Source organism: Diadema antillarum, unplaced genomic scaffold, assembly GCF_040938485.1.
Source record: "Diadema antillarum isolate AM-2024a unplaced genomic scaffold, OU_Dant_1.0 scf00000038, whole genome shotgun sequence".
NCBI classification, from domain to species: Eukaryota; Metazoa; Echinodermata; class Echinoidea; order Diadematoida; family Diadematidae; genus Diadema; species Diadema antillarum.
Genome location: NW_027270927.1, coordinates 1,721,708 through 1,744,953, shown reverse-complemented (window position 1 = coordinate 1,744,953; position 23,246 = coordinate 1,721,708). Strand labels below are relative to the sequence as shown.

Sequence of the window (23,246 nt, the reverse complement as noted above, 5' to 3'; positions counted from 1 at the left end):
TATTTGCCGCTGTACACAACATCTTTTTCTTTTACAGCAAAGCTCTGTACAATGGGATTCTGATGAGTAGAAATTATTCCAATCTAAATGAGTTGAAAATGATTTTTTTTTTTGAATGATAAATACAATGATTATAAGTGACATCCGACTCTTCTGGTATTGAAAGAGTCTTCACAGTACAGATATTCCAAAGGCAGTATGCTGCATTACTCCGTACTTCTTTCTCTGAAAATTATATCTTCACAGAGTCTATCCATGTTCAAGTAGTTATCTTTCATTTATTATGCCATAGTTCACTCTGAAGATAAAACACAGTGAAATGTCAAAAGTTGAATGACAGTGGAGTATATATTAAAGTTTATAGACAGGACTGTGTGTGACAGAATATCTTAGGTAATTGAGCTATTGTCAGAGGACGATGAGCCTCACTTGGCACGCTTTCTACTGCATCAATATCAAAGTAGCTTTAATAGAAGATATGATTTTGAAAATTTATCAAAAATAGCCAAGTAGTGTTCCTGGACTGTACACATTGAGATTAGAGACACTAAAGAAAGCCTGGTAGACCTATGCATCATACACAGCTGAATGATCATAAGACTCTTGTGGTATACAAGTCATATTTATGATTGATTCTACTGTAAGGGCACTACTGGTACAATGAACATGGTTATACAAAATTTTGTTACCACAAAATTAAAATTCAAGTCTCAGAAGTATCTTCATTAAAATTTATGTTGCAAAATTCCCTTGGGTTTTAATGACACTGCAATATAACCGGGGGGAAAAAAATGCAGGTCCTGAGGACTCTGTTTTAACGGGAGATGCTTCCATCAGAAAATTTGAATCCTTCACCTCCATTAGACACATCATCTTGCCCATCCACAGAACACTGACAGCAGTGATAAAAAGGCATGAATAAACTAATTAGTTACTAGGAGTCATTTTGTACAAATTTGGTTTATGGAACAGATGAAATAACAGCAATGCACAAGGAGGAAAATACAGGGCACCCCTGTGTACTCTGCTGTCACCATGGAGACCATTGTCTTATCCCAGGTGAGTTAACGGGAGCTGGCGGCAGAGCTGGGTCTGCTCCTGGCACTTCCTCCCATCATGGACACCTTGTCCTTCAGCTCAGCAATCTCTGCAAAGTATGAGGCACAGGACGGAAGAAAGATGAGAAATTGTACATTGCTCACCACTTTGACTAGCTACAATATGCAGAGACTCCAACTCTCCCGTTTTCGATGGGAGATCTCCCGCTGAAAACCTATTTTTACAAAATCTCCCGTTCTCCCGCTTGAGATTTAATTTTTCCCGCCCTAGCTCCGTGTCTCCCGTTGAAAATGATTTCTTACTTATTGCTATCGTATGTTGAAAAAAATAAGCCTTAGAGAGCACCAGAGAGCATCTAGAACCCCAGGAACTTCGCGCTTCGCACACAAGAACTTGGAGTCTCCCGTTTGCTAGGGGTTTCGGGCGGGAGAATCTCCAGATCAGAAGGTTCTTGGGGTTGGAGTCTCTGAATATGTTCTGCATCATTAACAATCTCGTGCAGTTAAACAGTATTGACACTAAAATTGCACCACTTTAGTACTAATCCATCTGAACTTTCATCATTTTGGATGCAAGGATGCAGACACAGCATCAGTTAGTGCTTGGGAGCGCTGTTGCAAGGGTCATTCTGCATTTGGAAAGTACCAGTGATAATAGTTCCATGCAACGTCTGTAATTTATCAATATTGCGCAGTTAAAGATGTTGATATCCACACTAAAAAATTGCTCTACATTTAATAGTACAAATCCACATGAATTTCTTAGTTATTTTGGACATAGGGGAGCAAAATGGTATAACTGGTAGTTATTCCTTAGTGCTCTATTGCAAGGCTGACTTGGCATTATGATATGTAGCAAATACTACCAATAGAAAGTTACTGAATTTGGGACATTTTTTTTTTTTCATTCTACCCCAAAGTGGTCTGGAAAGAGTGTTCTTGCTCACCTTGTCTGAGAGCCTGCTTTTCTTGCTCCAGCTCTGAGTTCCTGGCTGAGAGAAAGACCGCATCCTGGATAGCATCCTCCAGCAGAGTCCGGTAGCGCTGCTCCAGAGCCATCTTCTGCTCCTCAAATGCCTCCCGGTAGTTGCGGAATGTCTTCAGGGTGGGAAGAGTCCAGACGTGATGAGAGAAAAGGTATCATGTAATGTACTATTATAGTGATATGACTGCCACACAAAGTCAAATATGGTGCCTACGTCTTCTCAAGATATTACGATAATGCATCATACACAAAGCTCTTCATTCATATGTGACCCTGCACCTCAAAACAAACAAAAAGTCGCCAGACATGAATTTTTAGTTAAGACCATATTCTGAAAGAACAGACTTTAAGCTTTAAAATGATGTATAACTCAAATCAAATGGACTCTCCTAACCTATCTAAATATTGGAAAGAAAGCACAAACTCAGGAAAAGTGTGAACTGAGAAAAGAGGCTCTTACGTACAGTGTCTATTCAAGCGCTTAATCTTTACCAAACCGTGCTGGCTGTGCGATGAATGGGACAGAAAACAGGAAGTAATCCACCATGTAAAGCCCCTTTGCACAAAAGAAATACTTCTCCATATGCTACCTATTCTTCTCACCACAAGATATTCTGAATGGACTTTCCCAGTTGAAGCTATTGCTTGCTGGAATGCTACATTTCCAGCAAACGTCAAGTAACCTTTGACTGTGGAACTTGAACAAAGAGAAATATTTTTTTTTTTCCCCATAACATAAGCTACCTTCTCATCAAAGAATTCTCTGAATAGACTTTTCCAAATGAAGTTATTGCTTGCTGAAATATTTCATTTCTAGCAAAAGTTAAGTAATCTTTGAGTTATGATTTAAGCTTTTATCCATGTTTGCAGTAGAACGTCAGTGCTCTAACTCCTTTTTTACCCTAGGCTTTTCTATGCCTCCTGTTGGATCCTGTCTTTCCTAATTCTGCTTTTATTCTTTCACCCCTTTCATTACCCATCTTCATTGTTGTGTTCCTAATCTTCTTTAAAGTTGCCTCCCCTTTCATCTTTTTATCCTTCACAGGTTGCTCACTCATTAGCCTGGGGTCATCACTGGCTTTATGTCACCCTTCTTTTGTGTTCGCTCACTCAGCTGATATGTTCCCCCTTCCATACCCTGCTTTTGACACCAAGCCTATTCCTTTTGTTTTCATTGTTCTGAGCAGAGTCCCTAGCCCTTCCCAGATAGAGCAAGTTCTGTTGCTACTTGTCTGTAATTCATAAATAGTGTATGCCTAATTTTCTATGTTGGTCATTCTGCCTCTGATGAAGACTCTGGTAGGATCAAAAGCTCAGACCCTTTTTTGACTCCCCTCTGCTTTCATTTTACTTCCCTCGGCTCACTATTATGAGATAAGCAGTTTTCAGCATATTTTTCTTACTGCAATTTTCTTTCCCACTGAATCGACAAGTGTTGGACATTTTTAGCTTATGTTAAATGAATGAAGATGACACTTCATTGAGGTTTCATCTCAGATGACTAAAATAGAGTATGAAAGTGTGACATCAAAGCCATTCATGGGTATGGAAACTGGTCCTTAACAGCCTCACCTAGCCTGGTTATTTATGCATGCACCTGCTTTCATCCCAAGCTGTAACAAACGACTGTGACATCATCACTTCCATGCTCTATAGTCTGCATACAGTACTGTATACGCTATAATTTTCGCGTACATAAATTTTTGTGAATTGCCGATGTCACACATTTTCGCGAGTGGTTAAATTCGCGATTGGGGGACCAGAGAAAATATGAAGTGGCAAAGAAAGTGTGAATTTTCAACTTACTAGCATATAAGAATGATACTAGTTATACACTGCATGAAAAAGACTTGCCAAACTCTGCGAACTAGTAAGTTAGAATTCAACATTTTTGAGGTGGTTATTAAAGTCCATCGCGCTAGATTTCTGACGAGTGGTCCCCTTGCGATAATGGATTGGCTCTCTACAGTATTCGTAAGTAGACGTGGACGTGCGTACACAAGATTAGCCAGTATGGTCTGTTCGGTAAGCCGTGACATGCTAGTACTGAAATGTTCGTATCATCAAGGCAAGGGATTCATTTTGGAAGGTAATATTTTCGCGTGTTGTTAATTTCGCGAATAGCTCCCGACTCGCGAAATTCGCGAAAATAAAACCCCCGCGAAATATATAGCGTATACAGTATTGCCCAGGTACAATGAAAACTGTTAGTAGTAGATTCAAAAGGAGGAAAACATCCGACACATTCATCACTGACCCAAACCAGATTCCCACCTGGAAGTGCTGGAGCTGTTGGATCTCCATCTCCTCCTTGTGCTTGAGGTAGGCCTCATCTAGCTCGGCTACCAGGAGCGCCTTCTCCGCATCCATGGCCTGCAGCTGCATGGTGACCACCCTCCGCTCCTCTCGCTCCTTCACCAGGCTCATCTCAATCTGCATCGACTGCTCCTTGGTGTAGTTGTAACCTTCTGCTCCTTTGAGCTGCATCAGTTAAAGAGAAATACAGGTTGTATAAGAACAAAACTTCTTACTGATTTCTATCAAAGGTACTGTCAACTCGAGATGGACATCATGGCAATCTTCTTCTGTGTTGGCATGATGATCATACTGCAATTAGAATCCAGAATAGTGATCATTAACAAGACAGAATCTCACAAACACAACTGTTGCTGGGGCGACAAAACCTTGTATCTACGAAATGTCAGATGATGATCGCGCTCCATATCTCGAGATTTTTTGCAACGTTCACACTCTCCAAATTAGCGGGATAACGATCGCGCTTGGAATCTGGAGTTTTTTGCAAGCGTCCACACGTACAGAATTATCTCAGTAATTGCCAATCAAGATAACAGCAAAGCCTGCAAACTGGGTCACACAGCGCCCTTCTCTATTACTGCCTGCGCGCACTTCCCTTTGTCCATTGTTTTTTGCGCGTCAGTGGTGTGGTTCACGCGCTGTTGTGGTGCGCCAAAGAGGTGAAAGAGGTGAAGTATGATGGGATGTAAAAACTCGAGATTCTAATCCCGACCGTTCACACGTACCGGCGCGGGGCGAATTATCCCGCTAATTGAGGAACTAGCGCAAGATTTCTTGGGATTAGCATCGCGATGCTTATCGCGCTAATTTTCAGTTTTTTCTGTCCACACGTGCAAAAAACTTGAGATACCAATCGCAATGCAAATCTCAAGATTTGTATCCCGCTAATTGTTGTACATGTGAACCCCCCTATAAAGTGTGTTACTTTGATTGTGTGGTCTTGCAAATCTTCCCAACCACTGGCAGAACTTATTTCAGAATTGGCTTATCAGTGTTTAGATTGGATTAACACAGTTTTCGTTGGTTAAATCTTTTGGTGGTACAGAGGACTCATTTCACCCCTCCAACCCACTTGGATCTCTACCTTGTGGTGGTCCACCATTCTCAATTTAGCAAAACTGACTTTTCATTGGCTAAATATTTAGGTGGGAAAGGGGCTCATTTCACCCCCTCCATCCCTCTAACCCACCTGAACCTCTGCCCTGTTGTGGTCTACCACTCTATATTTAGCAAAACTGAGTTTTTATTGGCTAAACATTTGGGTGGGAGAGGGGCTCACATTACCCCCCTCCATTCCTCCAACCCACCTGGATCTCTGCCTTGTGGTGGTCCATCTCCATCCTCATCCTCTCCAGCTCCTCCTCCAGAGTGAAGGCGTGCTCTGCCTCCAGTCGCTTGCGCTCCTCCGCCCTGGCTAGCCGACGCAGCTCCGAGTTGTGATGGAGATCGGCATGCTGGCTTCTCATGTCCTGTGAAGGTCAAAAAGTCAAATCAGAAGATGGAAGCCACATTGATCAACAATGTCTTACAGAAATTATCTATTTTTTTCATTATAAGATGCTATACCAGTGTCATGCAGTGAATAGCCAATCTCTGAAAATGTGGCTAGAAAGATATGATAATCTTAGATTCTTTGCTGAGGTGCCAAGCATATCAATCATATGAATGAAACCCAGAGCAGCATCACCAGTGGGGCCCGGTGTGAAAATGATAAACATCTTATGAATCATTGATTCGATTTGTTTGTTTGTTTGTTTGTTTTTTGCAATGTAAACAAAAAAGGATTAAAGGGTGTGTACAGTTCTGGTCGAGGTGAAGATTTAGCTTTTAGCGTTTTGTGAGATATTCAGAAACCACTCTATGAGATGTCAAAGAGGATCCAGTTCTAAAGGGTATCAAAAGTTTATTCGATGAAAATCGGTGTTGAAATGGCTGAGATATCCAAAAACAAGGTGAAACAAAGAGATACTAATAAAGTTGGGGCATGTCGCCTTCAATCATTAGCATTTTTTTTGGATATCTCAGCCATTTGAAAACCAATTTTCATCAAATAAACGTTGAATCCTTCTTAAAATTATATGCTCTTTCATCACATAAGAGGTTTCTCTTTATCTCACTAAGGAATGTTCAAAACATGAATCCCTACCTCAACCAGTACTGTACAGTCCCTTTAATACACATAGCACAGCATTGAAACTAGTTAAGGAAACATATAAAACAGAAACAAAATGATGTAATAAGAAACATAAAATGTAATACTACATCCCCTCGAAGCATACACACTTGATTATAGTGAATCATTTTTTTTTTCTTTTCCACCAATGGACAATGGAAAGAGAAATCTGTCACATCAGCTTTTGAAAATAAATACACACAACTACAGTATTTGACTCTACTAAATAAATTCTTCTTCTGGGTCACAACAAAGCCTGGACAAACCTCCTTTTCTCTCTTCTGTCTCTCCTGTAGCTCTTTCAGTCTCTGTTTGACGTCCTTCAAACTCTCGCTCTCCCGCTTGATCATCTCCTTGACCTCATGGATGGCGTTCACCCTGGCCTTTGTCTCCGATTCACTGCCTTTCCCTGCACGAGAAAGTTTTTCCATAAAGTCATCTCCTCCCTGACATGCTCTCTATCCCTACAACCTATCACAAAATCACAATGAAGACAATGTACATAGCTGTCGAGCTGTAATTATCTCCACCAAGGGATCACATTTCTTTGCTGTGGTGGGTTTTAATCTCCATTTCACAGCATCACTATCAGTGCATTTGATTCTAAAATCAGCTAGCATGCCAATAGAAAAGATAAAAGAACATAACAAACAAAAACAGAAAAATCGTACTGCATGGTTCCCTATTCTTTAATACATATGATGTATAATTACAATGCATTAACATATAATACATAATTTCAACAATGTAAAATGATAACATTCCTCTGTTTTTAAAATTTGAAGGGGAGGTATAGGGTCTTCTGCAAGATCTCCAGACAGCTGGGACAACTACAGACACAAGGACAGAAAACATGTGTTTAACTACATCAAGAAATATGTAATAACCCGCTGACATTCTATTGGTGGAAGCATAAAAAGCATAATAAGGTCAAACTGTTATTGGCTTATGTTTTGGAATATACTTTAACTTGTTGAAGACGAGTCCCAAGAATACTTGTGCAAGTGTCTATGGGAAATATGTGTCATAACAAAATCAGTCCAATGGGTTAATAGAGATACTGCCTACCACTTTCAGCCATGTTGGTGTACTCCACAATCTTGGCCTGTAAGTCCTCCTTGAGGTTGTCCAACAGACTTCTCTTTTCCTTGTACTCATTTTGCAGCTGGAAGACAGAAAAAAATATGATATAAAGACTGGTGAGCAATGTGATTTTGTTAGTACATTAACAAATCCTCTAAATCACTGAGATCTAGATAATTTGTGGTCTTTTTAATATACTGTGCCTATATAGGGGTAATTCATTGTATTTTTATGTGAATCATTTCAAAGAGAATACACTTTGATGTGTTCATTATGACTCATATCATGACTTCATACAGAAAAGATTTCACCTGTTCTGTATGTGAAAAAAAAAATTAACTGTCATCATGCTAATAGGGTAATACAAAGGTTTATAGATTGTATTTAAAGATTTTATGTGCATAACAAAATACCAAACACAAATTATATCAATGTCTAAACACATTAAATATCATGTTCAACCATATGTGCTGCAGTAACTACCAGTATTTATGGGAGAAAATTAGCTAGGTATGTAACAATACTTTCTGGCTGGCACATAGGCCAGTTAACTTCAAAATGGAGGATGTGAATTTATAGTAGTCTGATACATATCCTGAAGCAAAGTCTGTTCATGTAATTGACTACTTTTTTTTTTAGGGTATGCAAAGAAGGAAAACAAAAGAGACTCCCTAATCTTCTAAGTATGCAATGATATCAACAGTTATTCACAGATTGACTAGTAACAGACTGAAAAAGTTACAAATTGTTGAGATGTACCAAATGTTTGCAAAATGGGAAAGCTCTCAATAATAACACTTCCTTCTGTAATATCTTTAAACTGTTCAATATCAAAGTTCCCTCAAAGTGAAACCCAATGATGTGCTATACGAAGTACATTTTCTCCCCCCTATTCAGCAGATACTGCATTCCTCACCTGGTCTTTCTCTTTCTGCATAAGAAGGATGCGTTCCTGCATCTCTCGGTTGTCACGGTGGACACTCTCTGCCATCACCCACTGCAGAATTCCCTGCAAGAATTAAGACAAAAAACAAGCCACACCATGATGCTAAAATAATGCACTGTGTGTAACGGCTGTGTGATAATTCTTGAATCAGTTAAAGAGGATACTGGCAATATTGATATATGCCTTGAAAGGGAGAATAAAAGACAAGGGCATACTGCCATAATGCCATAAATACACAACAAACAGTATATTGGCTTGTTTTGTATCATTAGCATTATCAAAGGCCGAACAGAGACTACCAGAATTAATGAATTCAGGGATACTGAAAGTAATCATTCCTACAGTCAATGAATACTGATGAAGTTACATCTGTCAAGAAACAGACAACGCATACTTGACTTTACTCACGCTTATGCAAATTCTGTGAAGCAGCTTAGTTCATAATATGCATACCATTCAATACAAGTCAGGAAAATTACAAGGTTCTAATGAAATATGCAATGAACCTCAACAAGGACATCAAGATGATGAATTTTTTATTTATCGTTATACCTTCTTGGCCAGATTGACTCGTCTCTCCTCCTCATACTGGGCCGACAATTTCTCCTTCTCCTCCCATCCCTGTCGTTTGGCAATCTGAAGATCCTTGATCAGATCCTAGGATCAAGGAGAAGAGATGTTAATCTCAGTACATCATAAGATTCATCTTATACCTCTTGGTACATCTTCTCAAAGCTCAAAGGGATGGTACAGTATTGGTGGAGATGAGATTTGAGCTTTGAAGTTTTTATGAGACACCAAGAGACCACATATAATATAGTACAGGCCATACCATTCTAAGAGGAATTCAAAGTTTATTTGATGAAAATCGGTTTTGGAATTGGCGAGACATCCAACAACAAAAAAAGGAAAACAAAGCAATTGTAATAAAAGGTGGGTCCCACGTTTTATTACGATTGCTCTGTTTTGGATATCTCAGCCATTTCAAAACCAATTTTCATCAAATAAATGTTGAATTCTTCTTGGAATTACATGCTCTTTCACATTTCATAAGAGGTTTCTCATAATCTCACAAAAAAACAAACAAAACGAAAACAACTGTTAGAAACCTGAAGTTAGGTCTCCACCAAAACTATACAATCCCTTTAATAATCTAGTCGCATGGATCAGTGTGAGATGTTTGGAGTTTCATTGTCAACCTTTTGTCAACCAAAGCTACATCTAGTGCCAACTTTGTGTCATGACCACCATCATCATTCTCCTCAACATCATTACCATTATAAATCCCTGAACAAAAAAAGCTCATCAACATCACCATATGAACATAATTCCATTTCGATGCATAGAAAAGCTGTTTTCAGTGACATTCAACAATAATAAAAGAAAAAGGAAAAAAAATAAAGACAATAAAGAGACATAGCTGCTAGGATGGTGTTCCACACACTGCCTTTCATATTTCTGAAAAGAAATATTTCACTGGAAATGATAAACACAAGACAAGTTTTAATATGGCAGGTCGTTATTTCAAGCAAAATGGCATACATGTAGCTGTTTTATATGAGGTGTACAATATCAAGATGACAATGCATCTTCTGAAGTTATTTCTTTTTTTGTAACAACAAGACACTTGCTCTTTTCCCAAAATTTAGAAGAAATTGACACAGGATGCAATTTCAATGTGACTTGCATCGGCAACACATCTGCAGTAACAGAATCTTACATGTACCTCTGCATTGAAAATGGCCTCTCCTTGTATTTCCTGACAAATTCTCAATTGTGTGACTTTGTGGCAATTTCCTTTTGTTTAGCACACACACATATAAACAAACAAACAAACTGGTCTGTCGCTAACCTGCATCTTGGCGACATCATCCTTACTGCTAGGCTCAGTCAGTGAGCTCTTGGTCAGTTTCTCTCGCAGACGAGAGATCTCATCTCGAAGCTGATTGGTCAGGCGTTCGCTGTCGTCCTGGCAACATCATCAATAAAGATACCATTTGTTGGCAACTTTGTTGCAAAGCTAAGAAGATGATATTACTTTAGTAGTTGTAGAAAAAGATGGGCTGACTCAACACAATATCATTCTCTTTTCCTTTAGTGAAAACCTGGCCTTCAAATACAATGCTTGCCTCTAGTACTTACATGCCATACCATTACAGAATGTGCCAACTTTAATAAAGTGACAGCTTATCACTTCACATTCTCTTTATACTTCTCTTACTAGTAATCCTACAAATCATAAACATGAATATTCAAAGTGGGATATGCAAACACAGATATGTCACAGGTGTTGGCACACATGTTGCCCTTCAATAATATGCTTTACGTGAAATGAATGAAAATTGTACGCATATTATGGCAGTTAGACTGTTGAGATACTGTACACAGGGTATCTTTTGGAAGAGACAGGTAGAAATATAGATCGTTTTTACTTATTATAAGTCATACGAATAATCCTAATACAAATACATGTCATAGCAAGGCAAGACTGTCAGTATCTCATGATATCTATGATAAAGTAAGACATACCACATTCTTGACAGGTGAGTTAACAATGTTCTTGCAGTACTGTCCATACTGCAGTGTCGTGAGAGTCTCATTGTAACTTGTGTCTGACGGCGAGATGGTGCAGAACATCAGCGAGTGAGAGTTACCACCGAGGGCGTCCTTTGGGAAACGGAAGAACGACAAAACAATTTCATCACCGATCGTCTCAAGGAAACCATGGTCAGTATAATCAATGTCAAATTCTGTAAATGAAGATCAAATAGTATGGCATGCCGTCTGGGTATCATGTTATATATGATCATTTGCATTTGTTGATTTCACCATGATGTGTAATCTGCAGTGTGTTGATTTCACACATATTCACAAAGCTAACACAGGCATTGAAGCTGCAAATACATAGGACTGAACATTAAACCTGTAGTAAGCTTTAGCACCAACCTAAGTGTTGTACCTGCACAAGCATGCAATCTATATTTCGCATGACTGCATACAGCAGCTACTGTACATGCATATCCGCAAACACACACATACATGTACATGTATGCTTACATTATTATATCAGATCTGTGAAATCTTAGGTTTTGTCCCCCACTGGAATGCAGTCATTTAACATTTCTAATTTGATAAAATGGCTGTAGAGTCCTATGTCCTTTTTACTCTTCCAAAATGTCCCCTTGGCTTCCTCCCTACTTGCTAACAAAATATCAAAAGTAACTCACCTGCAAAATGCGAGTGACCTTGGACTCTCTGTAGGCCACATGACCTCCTTTCTTCCTCGGGTCACCGAGGGCGCTGATCACATTACCAAGTGCACCCAATCTGCAGTGGAAGATGTTAAACTAATATCATTCATTTTGCCTTGCACACTTAGCATGCTGTAAAAGATTAGACAGGTTAATATGTCTACACAAAAATTCTTCCTCCACACATCCATGCATGGTAAGACTTTGTTCACATATATCAGACATGCACATCTCTTTTGTATTAAATTGATAAGCATTAAAAAAAAAATACTTTTTATTGGATGTAAACCAACAGCATTTACTACAGAGTACATCCAACATCACATCTACATATGTACATAATACTGTTTAGTATCATACTTTTAAAACTCTGATATACAGGACAAACTAGATATATCGCTACGGCTACTGATATGCCTCCGCCATAATGCATGGTTCTCCTAATAGGTCTATAGTACAATGTCTTGACAATGTGTGATGACAGTTTCACACAATTGGCAAAATATTAAAATGACAGGTTTGACACAAATGTGCTGAATGTTCACTTTCCTAGAACTAGGTTCAATTGGATGAATAATTAAAATGTCAGAGTGCAGGTATTTGGGGAACTGATAATTTTTACTTGACTTTTGACCCTTTTATAAGTTTATGCATTGAGTAATTTTCAAGGTATTGAGAAAAAGTATAATTTCAGTATCAAATGGGAAAATAGCATTATCTAAACCTGGCCTTTGACCTTTGACCTCACAGTTCCAAAGAGAATCACTGTTAGGTTGAACACACATAAATATGTAAGTTTCATGATGATACCTTGAGTTACTTTCGAGATATGGAGGAAAAAGTGCAATTTAGCACTTTCACTTGACCTTTTACCTTTTAACCTTTGACCTTTTGGCAAGAAACTTCCCCAAAAATATATATTGGGTAATACATGCCATACATCAAGTTTTCAAAAAAAAAACCTTCAGCCTATTGCATTTTAAGGAAAGTAGTGATATTTTGAGGAGTTGACCTTGACCTTTGACCCCCTGACCTTTGACCCATGACCCCCAACTTCCCTAGATAATCACTGCCCATCAGTACAAGCATATATACTAAGTTCCATGAAGATACCTTGAACCATTTGTGAGATACGGAGAAAAACATGAAATTTCAATTTTTTTTTCACAAAATAAACCTGTGACCTTTGACCTTTGACCCTGTGACCCTAAAATCCACACAAAGTATTATCCCCCAAGGATATACCCTCATACCAAGTTTGATGTAAAACCACCACACGGTTCTTGAGATATCGACAAAAACAAAACGGGACGGACGGACGGACGGACGACCCGAAAACATAATGCCTCCGGCCACTTCGTTGCGGAGGCATAAAAAAAGGGAAAGGAACTCACCCTTTATCCTTACTTTGCACTCCTTCAGATCCTAAATGAAATGCAAGATGAAGATGAATAAGGATATAGTTGGTTTCACAAATATACACTGTACAATATGCTTTCATAGAAAGTATGGGAGGACATATAATATGGTCTTCTTTATCCAGGGTAGCATCTTCATTATTGCCACTGCTCTACCAGACGGCCCTGCCATTATGATCACTTTAGCATTGCCAGGTACCCATTTACACACTGGGGTCGAGAGGGATATGGTGGGTAAAAGCACCTTGTGCAGGGAAGTAAGCACTGGACGGGAATCAAACTTGGGACCTCTGAGTGATAACCAAGAGTCTTATCCACGATGCCACAGTGCCCCCACAATAAATTCTGTGATTAACAGTGGTGCTCTCATTTTGCATAATGCCTATGACATTCTGCAACCATGGGCCCGAGAGGATTAAATGTAATGGTGAGTGGATAGTGAATGCTTTTCCTAATTCTTTGCTAGAGTCATATGAAAAAAGGTGTTTCTCTGCAGTTCACTGGATTTAAAACAAACCTTCACAGCTACTTTTTTATCAGTGTATGGATTTGATGACTGAATATATCTCTATCAATATACCTATTTATCTATCTATCTATCCATATTGTGTATCTATCTATCTATCTATCTATCTATCTATCTATCTATCTATCTATCTATCTATCTATGTATCTATTGTGTACACCAAATATTTCGCGAGGTTTTTATTTTCATGGATTTCGCAAGTCAGGTGTTATTCGCGAAATTAAAGAACCACGAGAAAAAATGACTGATCCCGATGTGGATTTGACGTTCGCGTGTACATTTCTCCGTTCAGTGCAGGACTCCATGATCGCGAATTTCATCACTTGCGAAATCGTTGGGAATTCCAGATTTGCAAAAATTTACATTCTGGAAATATATGGCGCATACAGTATCTATCTATCTATCTATCTATCTATCTATCTATCTATCTATCTATCTATCTATCTATCGATTATTATTGCTGACTTTTTCAGCTACATTGTCATAAGAGGAATGATATTACCTGCAAGGTCTGCCAAGACAATCTTACTTCGCCGACCTCTCCCTCCTTCCCCATCTCTCTGTTCCACAGTGATGGTGAAGATTCCATGAGCTCTGCAGAAGAATCATGTGATTCAAGTGATTGTAAGACCATATAAATGCAATTTTCCCATGCAGGCTAAGATTAACTTCTTAAAGACAAGCTGATTTTGCTATAACACATGTTTCTCATAGACACCTACCCGAGTATACTCAAGATTAGTTTTCAACGGGTTAAACTCATATGTTAATTTGGTGGACGTTTTTAACCTCAGATATTAAATTGCACGGTAGCTCCGACAAGCACTTACAAATTATTGCAACGGAACAACACAATTTCACTGACTTCTTTCCAGAGTTATTTGTTAAACCAATTACTTTGCCAGGGGATTACTCTTAGATGTAGCACCAAGTTGTTGTTGTTGTTGTTTTTTACAGTCTGAATGCATTGTACCAGCAAAATGTAAAGTTAGTACTCTGTAAAACAACTGCCGTAGTGCAATTCATTTTGACAGAAACTGAAGCCAATGCAAAAAGTAATTTTTCATTCTAGTTGAACAAAGAAGCCAGGAAATGCAAACAGATGCTTGTACATTTAATGTCAATGAATGGTAACAGAGAACGGAACAACACATAAAAATGAATGGCAAAGGATTGTAGAAGGCAAAATCAAGGGACCAGAAGAAAGAGAAGAAAAAAAGAGTCACCTTGCTCTGTGGGCTTTGATGTCAGTAGCTCCCATCTTCCTGGCTCGGCTCCCTTGGTCGTAGTAACGAGACAAGTCGTCCCCACTCTTGGCCACCAACTCAGAGAGACCATCGACAAAACTGGATTGAGGAAGGGAAGAGACATTTCCTATCAAAGATCGAGCATGTCACCGTTTTGAAGAAATGTTAATGCCTCATGAAAACTGACTCCAGAAGCAAACTTTGCAATCATGCAGAGTGCTTTGCACAGGACATGTATCACAATATGAAAAGGTGGTTTTTTGTTGTAATTGAGCAAGAAATATTTTGTCTCTAACGTGGACACTTGGTCTGGCATGGATGCATGGCTAAACATGGTTGTTGGGTACATTTATGCTTGTGAACGTCTTGTGGCTGTGTCAAAATATAGGAATGTACCACGCTCATTTCGCAGTTGCTCTTGTTTTCCAGGTGAACAGGTCAAGGGTAAAAATGTGTAGAATGCAGCTCTGTTCAAATCCAGATGACTACACAAAACACATAAAACACATAAATGCCTCGATCCTCCCCATTCCAGTGTATCACTGTTCCAACAGTAGATACGCTCCACTATTTTTTTTTTCTTTTTGAGGGAGAGATTTTGGTTCATTATCAAAGAACTGTACGGCTACAAAGTATTTCTCACAGACAATCCATACCCCCATGTAATGAAATGGGTTTTTTTTTGCTGACTCACATTCCAATTTGTGGATGTTGTCTAATCTGCATCTCATCGGTGTGTGGGTTCAGCAAATCTGTCATTTGCTCATCCATGATCTGTGGAAACAAGACGATATTGTCATAGCGTTAATACCAATGGATTACTGCAATTATATCTGTCACCAGTAAGTGTAACAACACCTTCCTTGCAGAATTAAGAAAGTTAAACCAGTATTCATTATGTTTGAGCGTCTATTGAAAGTGCTGTATAAGACATCAATATGTTCAAACTTTACAATTAACAGAGGGATATAATACTGACAAAATAATAAGACAGACAAAAAAAAAAAGGTTTGTTCCTGATGGTATATTAACAATTCACAATAGGCATGCTAGGGCAAATTTCATGCACAACTATAAAAGGAAATAGATGGCAGGATTATGATTTTGTGGTATTATCAATCCCAAATGCTGGCGCTTTTACCCTTCTTTTAAGGTAATAACAAAATCCAAAAACATAAAAAAATTCTTACCTCAAGAAAGGAAACTGTGATAAGGAATTGTTTCTTTGATTCTTTGATCTGTTTGAACAGACTCCTGTTTATCTGTAGAAAAAAAAAAAAAACAGCAACATCCAGATTTCATAATGCAATTCATTCACAAGAATCTTATACACAACTGAACATTTCCTACAAAGCAGGTATTTACTGCAGTAGCAATTCCAATACTCATAACTTACTGACAGTTCTTAATACTCTATTGCTGCCAGAGTACTTGTGATGATTATCGGATGCATTAATTGTGCTCTGTGAGCTGTGGTGTGAAACACTCAGAGTAGATGAAAGGGTCTGTATGTTTTTTGGAGGAGAGCTCTTCCCTGTTTCAACATCATTTGTGGTCTGGTAAAATGGTGATGGTGTCTCATGAATGACCTGTAAAAGACGCTGTTAGATTTCTAGATCAATGTGGTTTGCAAACATGTCAGGAAAAGACTAATGTGATCTGTGCTCAATGTTATTTTCAGACCAGGGACCCATGACTTTGGTCAAATGAATAGAAATATATGATTTTGTAGGACATAAACTGATTATCAGCGTGATTCTTTGTTTGTTAGTTTGTTTTATGCTCCATGGATATGTGGTCTACTGAAATATAAAGCTAGACATTACAGAGTGCACTCTCATGAAATAAAACTATGATTCTACAGTATTTCTGTCCATTGATGTATGATTTGGGAAAGTGGGAATAAGCTAGGTCATCAACCAAGGACCAAAACAGACTTCAATGGTTCTCATACCATGGGAACAAGTCCAGGATCCTCATTTGGTCCTGACATAAGATGGGTCTTCCCACTGTTGGTTGGTCCAAAGGCAATGATGGTTGCATTGTAGCCTTCAAGGGCCCTCTTCAGCAGGGGCTCACACTGCTCCTTGTAGACCAGGCTCTGCAGGGCAAAGGTCAAAGTCATTGAAATATTGCTGCATGACAGATCACCACAGAAAACATTTTGTATTTTACTTACGACTACAGGCACTTGCATTACTTGTCTGTGCAAAGGAATTGTGTTGTGAATCTTCTGATAATTTGAGAATTTGACAAGGAATGTCTTATAAAAAAAGAAAAATTGTCTTTGCTTGCAGTGGACATCCCTTTGACAAATGGCAATATGATATATCCTCTGATTATTAACACCACTTATGGGTACATCACGTAAATCTCACATTGGATAAAACATTGTAACTAGTCACAGCTGTACACATTGTATACAATGCATACACAAAATCAGTCCATGAATACATCATGTCATCACATTTCTGGAATTAGAATTTGAATCTAATACATGTACATGAACATGTGTGAAACAAATTCTCACCATCCCACTACAACTGGAGAAACAAATGGTACAGAAAAGGTAGGCAGCGGGGTTAAGGTGCGGGAACAAAAAAAAATGAACTGGAAATTTAAGAAGGGTATTGCTGTAAACTCTGCACCATTATCAATAATCAGAGCAAATGGTAAAATGCACACCTTAACAGCATTCAGTTGATTTAAATAATTATTTCCTCTCTTACAATAAGCTGTGCACATATACAAATCAAAGCATTGTGATTTTGAGGCTCAAGATTTTAATGTGTAGTCCGTCCTTGAGCCTATTGTGTGTTGATGAATCCGATACAGCATTATTTCCTTGGAAAGCCCTTAATCTAAGCACAACAATGTACATTTTATATTGCATAGATATAAATAAATGAACAAATCAATTAATAACTAAACCTCAGACTGTAGTTTGTAGGCTAAACACAGGCATTGCTTTATAACACAGCACTTCTATTTGTATAGAAATTCTTGCTGAAATAGCCTATAGAGGACAATAAACACATCACGAGAAGGCACTTACAGTCCTTGTGTCCCAGAAATAGCTGGCATCAAATGCAAACACAGCTTCCTGAAATCAGAGTGTAAGTGATAAAGCACAATTGAGAATGGATGAGCACTTTGTGATCAACTTTACCTCTAACAAAAAAAAATTCTAACACAAGAATTTTGACAAGTACAAATTTCTGTGCACTTCTACAATAAATGCAAAATGCATTTTATGAAGAAACAGTCATACATGTAGGGCAAATGAGAGGCTGACCTAGAATATTTTAGTATTACATTATGTGATCATTTTTTTTTTGTGTGTGTGTGTGTATGACCTAGAAAATATAGAACATTGTTACGGTGAAAGGGCATAAACTGTATTTTCAGTATGGTAATGACAGTAACCTAAAATTTCTGCCATCATGTAAAAGTTATTTTTAATGCTGACTGAACCAAGACTGAGAGGCATAAAGAGTTGCAAATGTACACAGCACGTGTGTATCAAGTCAAAAATTGCAGCCCAACAGTTAAAGCATCATTATCTGTTGTTGTGGCATGTACTATAAAAACTATGATTAATCTCTAGCAAGTCATGTGTATATTTCGTTATCCTGGGCGATTTGATGATCAAGTACAACCACTCTGACAATACAAAGTCTTGTAGGTCACAAAGTGCGAGAACAGTACAAACAAGAAGCCCAAAAACAAAACAAAACAAACTAAAACAAAACAAAACAAAACAAAACAAAACAAAACAAAACAAAATAATGAAAAAAGGAGGAATAATAAAACATTTATTCACATTTATGTACCACAACTAACGGATATTTGGCATTCAAAAATACCTTGCCAGTTCCACCTTGCTGAGGGTTCTGGAGGGTAGTCTTATCCCCAGACATTTTCACAATTCTTGAAGCCCCCTTGCTTTTTTCTGTGTCTGTGAAGGGGCGACATCTTGCTACCACTTTCACTGCCACTTTCTCTACGCTCTGAGACTCCGGCTATTGAGAAAATAATGAAAAAAAAAAATGAAAGAAAAGAAACATAGTTCAAGAAAACAACAACAAATAATCACACATACATTAATTAAGACACTATACTACTACTGTACTAGGTTTGGTACATGGAAAATGACATATTATTTCTTTAGTGTACTTTATTGCAAGACTTTACAATGTAAGTAGTGTTTGGTACAAGTGTATGCTCTTATCACATGTTCAGTATTGATATTGCATGTGGCAACATCATTGACATTTCACAAGCTCCACATAGATTTTCTACAAAATTTTGGGCACTTCAAAAAAAAGAAAAAAAGAAAGAAAAAAAGGAGTATATTTGGATGACCTTAATGGGGAACATAACTATACAGGAAATATCATCACATCCTTCCATACACGTGTATCTGACTTTTATTGTCATGAGTATCACTGTGAAAAGGACAATTAGTCTTTATCTCTGGCTAGTATGTACACAGACAGTATCGGGATTATACCAAATAATGTTTTAGTACAAGCTGTAGTACTATACACTGTAGTCAAACGCACTTCCCTTTCAATATTACCTCATTACATTTATTGTAATTCGATCATTGACTGTGGTTCATTTTATCTACATGAAGACATATACGTACAATACTTTCACTATCTTTAGAATACTGTACATATGCCCTGGGCGTGCACGCCTCTTTATTTTTTGTTAGATTAAAAAAAAAAAAAAAAAAAATGGGGGGGGGGGGGGCATGTGCCCCCCTTAACTTTGTAAAGGTTCCTCTCCTTTCTGGAATTCTTGGATCTGCTCCTGGTGTAAGTGGCTAACTACTGAATCAGCCTTTCATTGTTCATTGCGGATTATGATTCATGGCTACCTGCTATAACATGAGTGTGAAGGAGTCTGTATGTAAATTTAGTTTCAATTTGTTTGCAAGGCTACCAACATCGCATCAGATGGTGATAGAGGTCTATTCGGTATCATGACATTGGGGGCATGATCTGGGCTCTGATGATCATTTAGGCCAATTTTACATGGTGTTGATTCCATGCAAAGCCAAGAGCCCACGGGTTCACTCATGGACTAACTGCGACCAGCCCCAACACGCAGTGTTGGGGCTGCGCATTGTAGCAGACATGATCATGACAGGCGAAGTATAGCGCCTAAAAATCAATATGAAATCGCAAAAATTCTGCAATATGAAGACTTACAGGTGAAGATGTAATGTTGAAGACTGACTGCGTTCAACTTTTGGTTCTGGCAATAGTCCCTTTCTGCTCGGTTTGATGAGTTAAATGCGACTCGGTCGAGAGGAACTCGGGAGAACTACACCTTATACAGTCAATGGATTTGAGATTTGTGCGCATGCGCTGGCCGTCAAGTCGTGTAGCTTTGTGGCAAGGCCTTATCATACTGTTGGCAAACCCTCTCGCTGTATATTGCGTTGCTTTCTGGGTGGGTGCGCGCGCGCAGGCCTTGTCAGAAGGCTAAACGCATTGCGACTCCGCCAGCACATGAATATTTACGTGCGCAGTGTAGGCTACTGCATACTGATTTCGAAAATGGTGAATGGGATGGGGAGCTAGGACTACGGACCCGTATATGGCCTTGAAAAAAACGTTTTTTCAAGATCATTGGACCAGTGTGAACAAGAACAAGGTGAACGAAGGGTATTATTTAGATAAGAATCTTATGTATACTATAAAAGTACGTTTTTTCCTCGTGATATTCGAAACTTACGGAGGTGCGAAAATCTGTGACAGACTGTGTATGTTTTTCAAGCTTACCGATATAGCACTCTATTGACTCAGGACGCTCCCACAGTGTGTAACTGTGTATACGGAGCGTCCCGGGGTTACTCATGGACGTGCCCAATACTATTACTGGTTTGTGTGTAAATTAGTGATTTACAAAAAAAAAAAAATAGCTCATTACTCAAAGCTCATTGAGTCATACATCTTGTAGGTGCAGGTGATGAAAACTGACAGTGATTGAATTTGGTGTCAAGAAACGACCCTGCTTGTCTTGGTTGGCATTGCCATATGGTCTAGGAGTAGGACTTTTAAATGTTACACGTGAGAAATACACGATAAACAACTGACAACTTCAAGTTTCAGGAACAGATAATTTTGCACCAATGTACCGTCCATGCCATGCCATGCAATGTCAGTTCGGGAAACCCACTCACGAGGGGGGCCCCTCCTTATAAGTAACCCGTCCCCCTTATAAGTAACCCCGTCCCCCTTATAAGTAACCCCCGGGGCACCCCTTATAAGGAGTCTCCACGCTTTTTTGCAATGCAACGCGAAAATGAAAGGACTGCGGCAATTCGCTTGATTATGTCCATAAAGCTTCACAAGTTTCCTAGTTACTCACGAAATTTGAGCAAAATCGGTTTGAGGCATCATATCTAAAATCATGGATTTAAATGCGATGTCAAACGACCCATGCGAATGCTGACATGCGAGCCATTACTGGCGTGAGTGTCGCCAGGCGCGGCGGCGCGGCAATGCTTGAGTGCAGACGTGGCGACTGAGTACGTACTCAGTCGCCACGTCTGCACTCAAGCATTGCCGCGCCGCCGCGCCTGGCGACACTCACGCCAGTAATGGCTCGCATGTCAGCATTCGCATGGGTCGTTTGACATCGCATTTAAATCCATGATTTTAGATATGATGCCTCAAACCGATTTTGCTCAAATTTCGTGAGTAACTAGGAAACTTGTGAAGCTTTATGGACATAATCAAGCGAATTGCCGCAGTCCTTTCATTTTCGCGTTGCATTGCAAAAAAGCGTGGAGACTCCTTATAAGGGGTGCCCCGGGGGTTACTTATAAGGGGGACGGGGTTACTTATAAGGGGGACGGGTTACTTATAAGGAGGGGCCCCCCTTGTGAGTGGGTTTCCCGAACTGATGTGATGGCTGGGATGTGTAATTACACGACTCTCATAAGATACTCACTGCCATAAATTTAATTTAATTTACATACCAATTGCCATATCAATCTGATATCTGACGCCAATGATGGGCCTAGAAAACACACATAGTACTAGACAGAAAGATCCGTCTGTCCGGAGGACTCTTTTATATTTTGCCATTAACGCTGTCCTCCGTAGACAGACGGAAGGTTGCAGTACCCATTGCTGTGTGGATGTTCTTAACCACTGTCTCTATGGAAAATTGGGTGAGGTACCTCACCCTTCTCGATTGCGTCTAATTCACGGCCCTAGGTCGGCAAATTTAAGCTTGTATGGTGAATTTATTTTTTTAAGAATACGTTACACTCACCAGATTAATGAATAATCCAACATTTTAGGAGAATTTTCAACGTAAAACACAGCCTGTCGCGTCGTCACATTCAAACTGCAGAAACATACACTATGAATCTATTAGCCAATCACATGCGAGGTAGTTTCTACGTGTTTGTTTTACTAAAACACGTACCTCGCATGTGATTGGCTTAGCAATTGTTACAGATTCAAAATGGCGACTTACTGCTCGCGAACGGCGATGTTGCGATATCGATAAAATTTCTGCATTATAACCGAGGTTATGTGAGTATTTCGATTGCACAATGTGAGAAATTTATCCCAAATATTGCTGCATAATGTGTCATGTCATGTCATACTTGTTTGAATGTAAAAAAGCTGTCTGAAATTTGGTTTATCGTAACGTTTGATCTGTGCGCGACTGCTCCACACAGGAGCCGCAATCATTGACTTCGGTCTGTATACGGAGGGGATCCGTGAAGCCAGACGCAGTCTCCGCGGAACATTCCCCGACGGACAGATACAGACCGATCTTTCGGTCAAACATAGTACATACCGTAGTTTCTAACCAGTTAGATCTAGTGTTATTCTACAGCTTATAGTTACCATTTTTGTTTCTGGATACTGCTAAAAACCGTCGTGATGCAACGATCAACTAGCTTATGATTATTTTGTCAGCATTCAACGAGCGGCTTCTTTCAGATTCACTCAGTGGTGTAGACCTTCCTTTCCTGTCCACAAAATAACTTGGCTCATACACAGCTAGATGCAGGATTACGTACAGACCGTGCGGTATACAAGGCAAGGTAGACGTACTGAAATAGTTTACACTGAACCTGGCAACTTTGACGTCATGAACACTACAATTCATCACACCAGCTACAATTGTATGAAAGTCATAAGTATCAGAAATTCTTTAAAAATCTTATATATCAAATTTTTGGTTTGGAAAAAATATGAAATATA

At 39.0% G+C, this 23,246-nt stretch overlaps 1 protein-coding gene across 1 annotated transcript; it reads right to left on the bottom strand.

Annotated features, from left to right (window-relative positions):
• Positions 1 to 883: 883 nt before the first annotated feature.
• On the bottom strand, positions 884 to 23,027 carry LOC139710099 (kinesin-like protein KIF13A). The gene is made up of 20 exons (XM_071622040.1): positions 22,887 to 23,027; positions 18,870 to 19,025; positions 18,059 to 18,106; positions 16,958 to 17,104; positions 16,194 to 16,265; positions 15,698 to 15,777; positions 14,983 to 15,102; positions 14,259 to 14,350; positions 13,207 to 13,237; positions 11,789 to 11,888; positions 11,091 to 11,228; positions 10,414 to 10,530; positions 9,114 to 9,218; positions 8,532 to 8,624; positions 7,601 to 7,697; positions 6,799 to 6,941; positions 5,667 to 5,828; positions 4,318 to 4,524; positions 2,006 to 2,156; positions 884 to 1,147 (listed from the first exon to the last, which is right to left on the bottom strand). The coding sequence occupies exons 1-20, from the start codon at positions 22,887 to 22,889 to the stop codon at positions 1,065 to 1,067; spliced, it is 2,145 nt and encodes a 714-aa protein (XP_071478141.1). The 5' UTR covers positions 22,890 to 23,027; the 3' UTR covers positions 884 to 1,064.
• Positions 23,028 to 23,246: the final 219 nt, after the last annotated feature.

Coding starts and splice junctions, on each gene's coding strand:
- LOC139710099 (XM_071622040.1), bottom strand. Junction 17,105..18,058: donor ATTTCTGGGACACAAGGACT/GTAAGTGCCTTC, acceptor TTTGCCCTGCAG/AGCCTGGTCTACAAGGAGCA. Junction 16,266..16,957: donor ATCCTGGACTTGTTCCCATG/GTATGAGAACCA, acceptor TTTTTTCTACAG/ATAAACAGGAGTCTGTTCAA.